We start from the raw sequence: 12454 nt of genomic DNA on the forward strand, positions 1-12454 counted from the left end.
TCCTGGCGGTAGTTCCAAGGAGGGTCACGACTGAATTGTCCGTTCCGGTGGGCGACGCGGTCGCGATTTGAGTTACGTGTCCGATCGCACGCCGGGCGGACCGAAATTCGTAACACTGGTATACAGGAGTGTGGGATTCAAATCCACCTTGGTCTCCAACTAAATTTACGGGAGTCGGACCAGGGGTGTGCGAAACAAACAACCCCCCCCCCCCCCCCCGTTCCCTCCAAATTACGAGTGAGCAAAATTAATTCCTGCCTAGAAATAAGATGGAGTTTCAAGACGAGCGGCTGCCGGGGGTAGAAATGAATATCTGTAATAATGTAGAATCCATGGCCCGGGACGGTACTTGTTGTAATTTTAATCAATGGGGGAGCTCAACCCCATATACTGAGCACGGACTTTGCCGGCAAACGGAGTCGCAAGATGGCTGCGCAGCCGCACTTCAGCACGGCACGAGTCGTGAGCGGGCCGCTATTAATGGTGCAACAAACGGCACGACACGAGGCGAGTGCTTTCAGCCGCCGTTTCAAACCACGTGGGCGAGAATCAGGAAGATGAGGCAACTAATGGGGATGTAAAAGCAAATAAATGAGGGTTATCAACGGATGAAAGAACAATTAGGGCAAACCCTAATAAAGGAGACACAAATAAGAATGGAAAAGAGGGAAGTAACAAGGACACCAAAGGAAATAGAGGAATTGCCAGAGACACGGGAGACTGTAGGACAAGACACGAGGTGACGACGGCAGAAATGATAATTGAGACAAAGGAGGTAATGGGTGATGAGGTGACTGAGTTGGCAGAGACACGGGAGATAGAGGGTGAATTAGACGGGGTTAAGGACGAGCACACACACATTGAGGTAGTGGAGGACAATGGGGGCGAGATGGCAGAACGTGTGGGGTCCCGGTGCGAGCAGCTGAATGGCCTCCTTCAGGAACGGAGGGAGACGCTATGCTCCCTTGAAGCTGATTGCGTGTGTGAGTGTTTAGAAAGAGTTTAATTACCTTCATCATTGAAGGTGGACAGAAGTTGTGTTTTCACCCCTGTTTGTCTTTCTGTGAGCAGGATATCTCAAAATGTTAGGATATCAGTCTATCTCCCTACAGTTTACACAGAGATTGAGGGGGTCTTGGACAATAAGAAAATTAACAGAAGTGCTCAGTCATCTACTCAGTTTTAAGACTCTACCTGAACGATTGCTTTACTTAAAAAATTTTGGTTTATTATTAACAAGCCTCACTTTATTAAGCTTCAATGATTCATTACAGTAACAATGTGCACCCAACTTATGGCTTCCAGGCTCACAACCTCGCACTGGAATCGGTCATGCCTCCAGCAGCACGTCAAGTGATGGTGAAAAGGGTCCAAACACAAGCAAAGAGCTTAAAGCAGAAGAATCACCAAGTGGTTGACAAGTCTGTCCCTCTTTGTAAAACTGGTATAATATCATTATAAAGACTTGATATTTTATTATCCGTGGAGCAAATAATTGGATGATAATGTAATAATGCTTTATTTGTAACATCATGCCAAGCATCTCTCAACCATGATGGCAGTTGCAGTCATTACCTCTCATTTATTAACAACAGCTGTTTACAACAAACTCCCTCCCAACCCCCGACTCCCCCCCCCACCCCCTCCTCCCCAACCACCCAGCCGATCCCACTAAAATTTCCTCACTATATATCTGCTCTTCACTCCAGGCCCTCAAAATTGTCAACTGATCACCATCTCATGGATTCATCGCCCACGTCTCTCTATGATCTTTACTACTGTTGCTAATCTTATAATCGAGTGCATGTTCATTTAATGGCCACCTGTTTCACATCATTCTGATGCTGATATGTTAATCATCCATTGTCTTCTTTAGTGATTTCAGTCGATGTGACTTTTGCATTTTTAATCGTCCTGGAGAGTGTTGTTTCAAATTTTACAACAGAATGCCATACGACAGAAATATATCAATGATACAATGCACTCGTAAATAAAAACAACAATAATGTGAGTGCACGTTTGCACAGGCTGTGTTGGTCCAGCATTTGACGAGGATGGCGACTTCCTACCGCACAGCATTCTGGGAAGTGTGGAGGACTATATTGTTGAGGCAGTGGCTCATGGAGAGACTCGAGTGAGTAGAAGAAGGCTTCCATTATCTTTTAAATTTGCAGGTTCAAATTTGCTTAAATAAATTGATGGCTGTTTGGGGGTTGGCTGATGCTGTTGTCATGGTGACATCATGATTGTTGAAGTTCTTGCACATACATTTAAAAGCAAAAGTTGTATTTCAACGTGACAACCTGACTTGTAAAAAGTTTTGAAAATTTGAAGTCGAGGCAATCATAAAAGTAAAAAAAACACAAAATGTAAAAAAAATGAATGTAATTGGCACAGCATGCAACTTGAAGGGATCTCTTTCAGTTTTCTTCTTTTGCATTATTTACATTCCTGCTAACCTGAATGATGGATATCCTGTACTTTTAGTGGCATTACCATTATATTGTTACGAATTCGCGCCCGCCGGCGTGCGGACGGCAGCGTAACTCGAATCGCGGTCCGTCCGGTGGGCGACGTGCAATTCAGTCGTGACCCTCCGGGAACTATCGCCCGGAGCCAGTCACGGGTGGGCCTTTTGACCTCACCACAATCGTGCCAATCGGCCACCCGCGTAGGATAGGGTTGTTCGCCAAACTCGACCTACCTAAGTACCCACGCGGATGGTAAACCGGGCGATCGTACCTCGCCGCAGGTCGACTCCGGACACGAGCCGCTTGGGCGGCCCGTTCCCTACTATCGGGATAACCGAGCGGTGTTATCGTCAACCTCGACGGTTCAGATTATTTACCGGGTGCTTTGCACCCACTACGAACCCTTTATGTGAAGCAGGATGGAGATTCACTTAAAAGGAAGGAGACGAAGCGAAACGGAAAAACAGTTCACACAATGCACATTTATTTCCCGGCACACGGAAAGCACGTATATACAGCCATACAGTCAAAATGCACATATAGCAACCAAAACAATAAAAGCAACAACGACGCAGAGATAATACCGACTACGCGCACACACGGCAACACTTATACAGCTTTACTTTACAGACGGCGCCAACACACATTTACACAAAAGCAAAGAGAAGAAGCCACCCTCATAGACAAGGGGGCAGACAGGCCTGTAGGCCAAATGTACGCGTGACCTGGAGGAGCGGCCAGGTCCGCGAGACCGGGGGGGGGGGGGTCCTACCCGCGTCCTCGTGACGCGTTGGCGGGCGAGCCGCAAATGTGGCCGCGCGGCTGTGCCCCGACTCCGTGCTCCTTGGCGGGTTTCGTTGGCACCACGTGTGGGGTGGGGGGGGGGAACGGGGCCCCTTTTTGCACTATCTCAGCATGGGGGAAAGGGAGATTGTTGATGCCCTGGGGGGTGGGGGGGAATAGCTGGCTGGCTTGGGTCCCGCGACGAGACGAGCGATCCCACACCGCAACCTCGTCGCCGACCGCCGTCGTTCTGGCCTCGGACCCAGCTCCCTTGCCTGCAGTTCCTCTGTTCTCACTCGCCCGACTCTCTCTGCAACTCCTCTCCGTTCCACACTCTCCTCACCCGACCCTCTTCAGTTCCGCACTCTCCTCGCGACTCCACCGATGACTTGACTCTGCTACTCTGCCACTTTGCGCTCGCCTTTTTATAGGCGGGCAGGAGAAGCTAGTATGCAAATATTCGGATCAGAATGACCTCTGGGGCGGAGCCACGCTCGCCCATTGGTCGGAGGAAACGGGGGCGTGAACCTCCCCTGGTCCTAGAATTTGCATATATCGACTTCACACACACAGGCGCCTGGAGGCGGGGCCAAGCCGCCCCGCGCTCGCTAATTGGACGGAGGAGAAGTGGGCGTGAAGCGTTTCTGATCCGAGTTTTCCCCTCGGAAAGGCCGTCATTTGCGCTCGCGGCTCGGTGCGTTCGGCATCAATCGCTGAATGGGCCCGAGACAGCCCGGCGTTCAGCGTCCACAGGTGGTGCGGGAATGGCCGTAGAAGGAGATAGGTGAAGGTGGTGGAGGGTTTTCGGTGGTGGTTTGATGGTTATGGTGCCGTTTGGGAATGGCGGTGATGCGATGATGTGGGAGCGTAGATGGTGGCGGTAGCGTGGTTGTTGGCGTTGTTGTTGTCTGAGGGTTGGAGCGTGGTTGTAGTTAGTGACGATGGCTGGTGTGGTGGTTAAGGTGGTTGTTGTGTGATGGCAGTTGAGGCGTGGTTGGTTCAAAATAAAGATAGAACAGAAAAACGACTGACTCAAAGCGTCGCAGCCCGGATGAATCACATAAAACCCCTCTATACAACGGGTTTGGGCTAACTACACATGTACTTAGAGATATCTCACTTACGGGCCCTTCATGGTGTTATGCGAATTTCCACAGCCGTAACAATATATATATATATATATATATATATATATATATATATATATATATATATGTATATATATATATGTATGTATATATATATATGTATATATATATATATATATATGTATATATATATATATGTATATATATATATATGTATATATATATATATGTATATATATATATATATGTATATATATGTATATATATGTATATATATGTATATATATATATGTATATATATGTATATATATGTATATATGTATATATATGTATATATATATATATATATATATATATATATATATATATATATATATATATATATATATATATATATATATATATATACTGTACATGTGTATTATGTAACAGTTAAGGTGGTTGGCTTTCAGATCTTAAAGTCCTGAATTCACATCCTGGCCTTGCCAAAATAACACCAGGTGGGTTGACTCAATCTGTCATCCTTCCGAGGTCGGTAAAATGAGTACCAACTTGCTTGGAGTGAGGTGAGCCAGTGGAGAATTCTTTGTCTGAGTGGTGAACAATCCAGTATTTTAGGCCGTAGCTAATGAAACTTCCTCGGCTGCCCTTTTGTACCTGACGGCGCAAGGATCATCCATCATCCATCAATCTATGTATTATGTAGATCTAATATATCACTGAACTGGATTAGTAAACTTATGTTTAAGATTAACTGATATTTCCCTGTTCATGGTTAACCTTTACTAATCCCATCGACATTTCAATATTTTGTACCATCCAAGCACATTTCCGAGTGAGAGAATAGATCGCTGAACTGTACAGGTAATCCCTGGTTAATTTAAGCTGCTTGGACATTTTGGTTTAAATCATAAACTTAATGACCAAGCACATCTCCCCAGTGTGACACAGCGTTCACTGCTGTCATGAAAAAGTCAAGAATGCTTCACACAGCTCTGATGTGACCGCACAAGAGTTGCCAGTTCCATTTTATTACCACGGCACAGACATTCAATGATTTGTCACTCTGTCATTCAATATAAAGTAGAAGTTTACTTTGAACCAACACTCATAAACTGGATGTGCTCAATAATTTATTGTTCATATTGGCAGGATTTGTAGGTTGCTTGTGCGTGGATGGGTGATGGTTTCTGCTGTTGGTGTAACATAGGTATGATGGGCCAAATGGCCTCCTGCACCAAAATTCCCTGTGTACATTCTTGTTTATTTCCTTGTGTAACTTAAGTTATAAGAGTGCAAAACACAAGCTTAACTATAAGGTGATTGTGTGATGTTCAGTGAGCTTTATGGTAATGCTGAGACTGATCATTCTGACTGACTTGAAGGCAGTTGATGAACTTCGCTTGCGGCTAACGGCAAAGGAGAAGGTTGGAAAATATAAGAGCCAAGACATCAATACCTTGTCAGAAAACCTGAGGTTGTTTCAGAGTTCTCGTACCAAGAGCATGAAGACAGATGGACTTGTGAGGCAAAGGCGAACACTGGAGTGCTGGCAGACACATCTTGAGGAGTGGTGCAGACATCAGGGTTACTTATCAAGTGAGCTGGAACATGACCTTCCATTTGTGATTTTAAAAAATTTTTATTCTCAGCTTGAAACTTCAGTAGAAGACGTAATAAAACACTTAAAAAAGTGCAAAAGTATGTAGGGATGGTGTGCAAAAAAGTATGCAACCAAGGTAGGGTTGGTCACAATCAATTATATATCAAGTGAAACCATCCCTTCATATTTCTTTGAATAATGGTTGTTCTCTGTCCATCACTGCAACCGTTTGCAATGATTGTATATGTTGATTGTTTCCATGTATGAATTTAACAAGTGAAATATTAAATCGTTAATATGCACACACACTCACACCATTTAAACATCGGGGCAATACCCCTGGGCACTCACTTGGTAGTGGCTGGATAAGATAGACACTGGTAGGCATGGGTTACCTACAAACTATGTAACAGAGAAGAAAGTAAATACCTATGGATTTAAAAAAAATGCAATGAACAGACTTTGGTACATCATGGGAGATAAAGGTTGTGGTCAAGTTTCATCAGAATTGTGTGTGTAGTTTCTGAGAAGAAACAAATACATATTTTGATGGGCAACCCCCATGTAGAACCTCTTCGACCCAAATTTTTTTAATGGTGTGAACAATCTTTGGTACGTCACAGGTGATGAAGGCGGTGGTCAAGTTTCATCAGAATTGTGTGTGTAGTTTCTGAGAAGAAAGCAAATACCTATTTTGGGGGACAACCCCCCTGTAGACACGCTGAGACCCCGGTTTTTAGTAGCTCCCCTGGAACGTAGTTCCGGGGAGCTTATGGGATGGTGTGTCGTTCGTCCGTCTGTCCATCCATCCACAAATACTTTCAACTTCTTCTCTGAAATTCCACATGATTTTAAAGAAACTTTACTACAACATTCATCACCGTGTATGTACCAAAGTTTGTTCAAGGGCATTAAAAAATAATCGAGTCTAAAGTGGGTCTATGGGGGTTGTTCCCCAAAAGAGGTATTTGCTTTCTTCTCAGAAACTAGACACACAATTCCAATGAAACTTGACCACAACCTTCATCAACTGTGATGTTCCAAAGTTTGTTCACGACATTAAAAATATAATCCATCGGTATTTACTTTGTTCTCCATTACATATTTTGTGGGTCATCCATGCCTACCGGTGGTTCCCTTGTTATCTTATCCAGCCACTACCAGGTGAGCACCCAGGGGTATTGCCCCTATGTTTTTTTTTAATGCTCTCAACAAACTTTGGTAGATCACGGGTGATGAAGGTTGTGGTAAAGTTTCATCAGAATTGCAGGTGTAGTTTCTGAGAAGAAAGAAAATACCTATTTTAGGGGGTCCATAGCACTCCTTACAGGCAATTTTTTTTAATGCCGTGAACAAACTTTGCTACAAACATGGTGATGAATGTTACGGTCAAGTTTCATCGAAATTGTGTATGTAGTTTCGGGGAAAAGAACAAATACCTATTGTGGGGGGTCAAACTCCCCCCCCCCCCCCACCCAGTAGTCCCCCTCAATGAGCGCAGATTTTGATGCAGTTGATACCCTTTGGTAGAACATGGGTGAAGAATGTTGTGTTCAAGTTTCATCAAAATCATGTTTGTAGTTTCGGACAAGAAAGCAAATACCTATTTTTTGGGGGGTGGGGGGAGTTACAGGTGATGAAGTCTGAGGGTGGTTAAAAAAACCCACCTGTTGACCCCCTTAATGAGCGCAGATTTTGATACAGTTAATATACCTTAATTAGGCATTACATATGAAGCTTGTGGCCAAATTTCATCAAAATCGTGTGTTTCGTTCAAGCGATAATGACTGGAAGTGTTTACGGACTGACTGACTGACACACCTACAGACACTGCTCAATCGCATAAAGTTCAGTTAACTAAAGTTGACTAAAGTTCAGGTGAGCAAAAAACTATCCCTGGGAATATTACTACAGACGAACTGCAATTCAAAGCTGTCCGGGGCTCAGTAATGATCCTGAAAAGAATCCTTGGAACAAAACTTTGAGAGCAAGAAAACTTCACTGCTTGTTCCATGAATCATGATCCCTTACACTTACAGAAACGGAGGTGGATACTTCGAGACCTGGGAGAACTCAGTTCCACCTTCTGAAACTCGCATCTTCCATATGGAGATAACAACCAATGACACACACACACACACACACACACACACACACACACACACACACACACACACACACACACACACACACACACACACACACACACACACACACACACACACACACACACACACACACACACACACACACACACACACACACACACACATACACACACACACACTTATTCATTTGCTGCATATACACTTCACCATCACAGAATTCAACAAACACACAGATGCCAACCCTCCCGATTTCATCGGGAGGCTTCCGAAAATTCACCCAAACTCCCGCCCTTACGATCACTATCCTTATCCTCCCGAAATTTTGATTTTTTGCACTGTTCACTAATCAGAATGTACTAGTATGAGAATTGAATGAAAAGCATCGTCTGCTACGGAAAGCATGTGGTAACTCCATAACGTTCGCTGCTACCAAATTGTACGTAAAAAATTGCAAATTCAAATGAGGAGCAGCGAAACATTGGGTCTGGATCTCGCTTATGCGATCATGCACTGAGATTTAGTGCATGCGGTATGTGTGCAATACAGTGCATGCGGTATGTATGCACAGTGTATATGCATGCGATACGCTCACTGCATGCAGCTGGGCCCCGTACCAGCCCGGCGGTCGCGACCACCGTGCGGTGTTTAACAGCCGCTAGAGTTCTATGAGTCGCGCTGCAGCTGTGGAACATCGACTTCGAAGTTACCGATGCTTCAAGCCCTCGATGTTGATTACGAAATGGCAGAAAAGAAGCTTACGAAGACCAAGAAATGGTCTCAGAAGTACAAGACCGAATACAGTCTCCAATACCCGTGTATTCGAAAGTCTGAAAGAGGAATTCATCATGCGTATTGTACAGTATGCAGCGTTGATATTTCAGTTGAGCACGGAGGTCGCGATGATATTCGGAAGCACGTTGGAAGCAAACGGCACACAGACATTGCAAAGGAGAGATCTTCGAGCACGAGTACCGGTACACTTCTGAATTATTTCACCAAACAAGGGACAAGCGAGGAAGAGGATGTTACCCGAGCGGAACTTCTCTTTAGTGGATTTATTGTGGAACATAACTTGCCCATATCAGTCTCAGATCATGCTGGACCTCTATTTCAAAAGATGTTTCCAGATTCAAAAGTTGCTTCAAAGTATGGATGTGCAAGAACAAAAACTTCAGCAATAATTGGTGAGTTGTCAAATGTTACTGCTTCATCTATTGCCGATATTGCTAGACTAGCTCCATTTAGCCTAGCTACAGACGGTAGCAATGACAGTGGTGAGGCCCAGCTATATCCTGTCCTGATTTCGTACTATGACAACAGTGCTGGGATTGTGAAGCAAGGTTTGCTAAGTTTGCCTGCGTGCAAACAAGATTCCACTGGAGAAAACATTTTCAAACTGCTTGATCATGAGTTCAGTGACAGGAAAATTCCGTGGGGAAATTGTGTTTCCTTTTGTGCTGATAATGCCTCTGTCATGGTGGGCAAGCACAAAGGAGTCGCTGCTTATATCCACAAACAAAATCCAGAGTGCTACATCATGGGATGCCCTTGCCATATGATGCACAATACGGCCAAGAAGGCGGCTCAGGCCTTACCCATTGAATTAGATGACTTTCTCATCGATATTTACTACTACTTGGACAAAAGTAGTAAACGCGTCAAAGGAGTGAAAGCACTGCAAGAACTCTGTGATGCCCCGACACACAAGATTCTGAAGCATGTCGCAACAAGGTGGCTGTCCCTTGGTCAGTGCCTAGACAGGCTGATTGAACAGTGGGAGCCACTTCGCCTCTTCTTCAAAGAAGAAGTACGAAGAAAAATGCAACCAACTGTAGCCAAGACTCTAACAACGAGCAAGAAGGACGGCACTGTATCTACTGCCAGTACTGGCACTGCAGGATCAAGCACTAGTGGAGCAGCATTCACCACTACCACTGCGGTATCTGCTGCGAAGAAGACAGCAGGGACAGCACCAAAACCAATGCTGAGAGCAGGTAGCATCACCGGCCCTTCATCACATTCATCTACAAAGCAGATCCCTTCAGAGTCGAGAAAGACTGTGATAGTCCCATCTACAGGCAAAGAAGGACCCAAGTTAAGTTCTGCTTTTGCCAAATCACTTGATAGAAGCTCAGCAAAACCTTCGAATCAGAGGTCTTCTTCCTTGGCTGCACCTACCTCAAGCTCTCTCCTCAAACGTAAAATTGGATCTGGTACTACGAGTCTGACCTCTTCTGCTGGCAGTAAACGCAAGTATGATCGCCCTGCGGCTAAGTGTACTACGAGTTCTACAACTAAAAGCGCATCTTCCTCAAACACTGTGCAGGAATCTAGAGAAAAACGTGTCAACAGGATGTTCTTGTCTCCACAAACAAAACTCTATTGTTTCTTCCTTAGATATGCTAACAAGCTTTTTGAGAAGGGGAATCTTCTGCTCCAAAGAGACGAACCCTGTATTCATCTCCTGCACGGAGAATTGAATGGTCTTCTGAAAGATATCTTCGTACGGTTTTTGAAACCATCGGTGTCATCGGTTGCTCTGGTAAATGTACCCTTCTCTGACAGAAATCATCAGAAGAATGATGAGGACCTCATGATTGGGAACGATGCCAAACTGTATATAAGGGAACAAAGGAGTCTCAAGAAATCCACCTTCACTCTGAGTGAGTCAGACATCCAAGGTTTCTTCAGTGCAGTTCGCTCATATTATGTGAAAGCCTGCAATTACATCTTCAAAACCTGGCCGCGAGATGATGAATTAGCCAAGCATGCTCAGGTGCTGGATGTTAAGCTACACCAAGAAGTGGGGTTTGACTGTGTGGAGTTTTTCATCAAGAAATTCCCCTGTCTGTTCAGTGGCGGTGATAGTGACATAGACAGTCTTGAGAGTGAATTCGCTCACTACCAGGCAGACGCCTCCATAGCTACAATTGCTACTGAGACAGTGAGAGTGGATGAGCAGTGGCATCGGATTTCACAGCTCACAGATCCCTGCACTGGTGCCAAGAAGTATCCTAATTTGAGCAAAGTGATGAAGGGAATCTTGGTCATTCCTCATTCGAACGCATCATGTGAGCGGGCACTCAGTCTTGTACGGAAGAATCATACTGAATTTCGTCCCAATTTGAGTGTCAAAACCCTGGAAGCTCTCTTAATTGAAAAACTAGCTCATAGCACCCCTTGCTACCAGAGAGAATACAGCAAAGACATAATCAGAAGGGCTAAAAGAGCCACACAGCTGTCACTCAGCAAAGCTGCCATGGAAAAAGCAAGCAGCAGTAGTACCAGCCAGTAAGGTAAGAAAAATATTGCTTCTTTTGTGCTTTTTGTTAATCTTTGATTGTCCCCTAACTTACTAATATTAACATACATGTAACATTAAAAAGTGCACAATTTTCCCCTTTTTTTGTTCAAAAAGTGGGAATTCTTAACATGTTAAATGCTCCAAAATAGGGCTCAGAGGGCACTAGAGAGCGTCTAGAACCCCAGAGCTTCCAGGGCCCTAAGGCGGGCCCTGGACCCCGCCGCAAGGGTCGAGCGCTCCGCGCTCGAGATGTGCGCTTCGCGCACATTATTTGGTGTCTGTTGCAAATCCTCCCTAATTCTGATTTCCAAAAGTTGGCATCTCTTTGAAACATACCACATTGGATTATGTATTTATTTCCCTACACTTTACCATCCCCACTACTGACATATTTATTTACTTATTTCAATGTAAATACAGGGTGAGTCAAAAGTAGCGCCCGATTTCTGTTTTTTCGGCTGTCAGATTCTTTCTGGGAAGTCATGTTAATAATTGTCTTGCAGATTATTAATTTTCGTAATTTATTTATTTTTGATTTTGTTTTGCAGGTTATTGCTGCGAGTTTTGAAAGTTACTGAATTTGCACCAAATTGAGCTTCATGGCACAATTAACAGACACAATTGTGTCTACTGGGCTGTGAATAACCCAAGAGTGAGAGTTGAGAAGGAGGTAAATTTACCTGGAGTGACAATTTGGGCAGCCATATCTCCATTAGGCATAATTGGACCCTTTTTCTTTGAGGGATCTGTCACTGCAGAAATTTACCTGGATATGCTGCAAACCTTCTTTTGGCCCAGGGTACAAGATCAGGACTGTTATTTCCAGCATGATGGAGCTCCATCTCATTATGGACGTTATGTTCGTCAGTGGCTTGATGAAATCTTTCCCAGAAAGTAGATCGGCCGCCGCGGTACGATCAAGTGGCTGACACGCTACCCAGACCTTACACCTCCAGATTTCTTTCTTTGGGGGCTCATGAAAGACCTTGTTTATCATGAAAAGCCTTGTACCATTCATGAATTGAAGGCTCAAATCACTGCAAAGTTTGAGGAAATTGATATCGAACTCTGCAGACGTGTGTGCTGCTCTGTGCCTG

At 44.4% G+C, this 12454-nt stretch overlaps 1 protein-coding gene across 4 annotated transcripts in view; it reads left to right on the top strand.

Annotated features, from left to right (window-relative positions):
- Nucleotides 1-12454, top strand: part of MYCBPAP (MYCBP associated protein) — a 113093-nt gene that overhangs the window by 20093 nt on the left and 80546 nt on the right. For all 4 annotated transcript variants that reach the window (XM_085884635.1, XM_085884637.1, XM_085884636.1 and 1 more), the window contains exons 3-5: nt 1306-1444; nt 2028-2134; nt 5728-5941. In XM_085884635.1, the coding sequence (XP_085740761.1) occupies nt 1306-1444; nt 2028-2134; nt 5728-5941 (460 nt within the window). The remainder of the gene's footprint in view (nt 1-1305; nt 1445-2027; nt 2135-5727; nt 5942-12454) is intronic.

Source organism: Eptatretus burgeri, chromosome 6 (genome assembly GCF_056783735.1).
Source record: "Eptatretus burgeri isolate ZD-2024b chromosome 6, Ebu_testis_v1, whole genome shotgun sequence".
NCBI classification, from domain to species: Eukaryota; Metazoa; Chordata; class Myxini; order Myxiniformes; family Myxinidae; genus Eptatretus; species Eptatretus burgeri.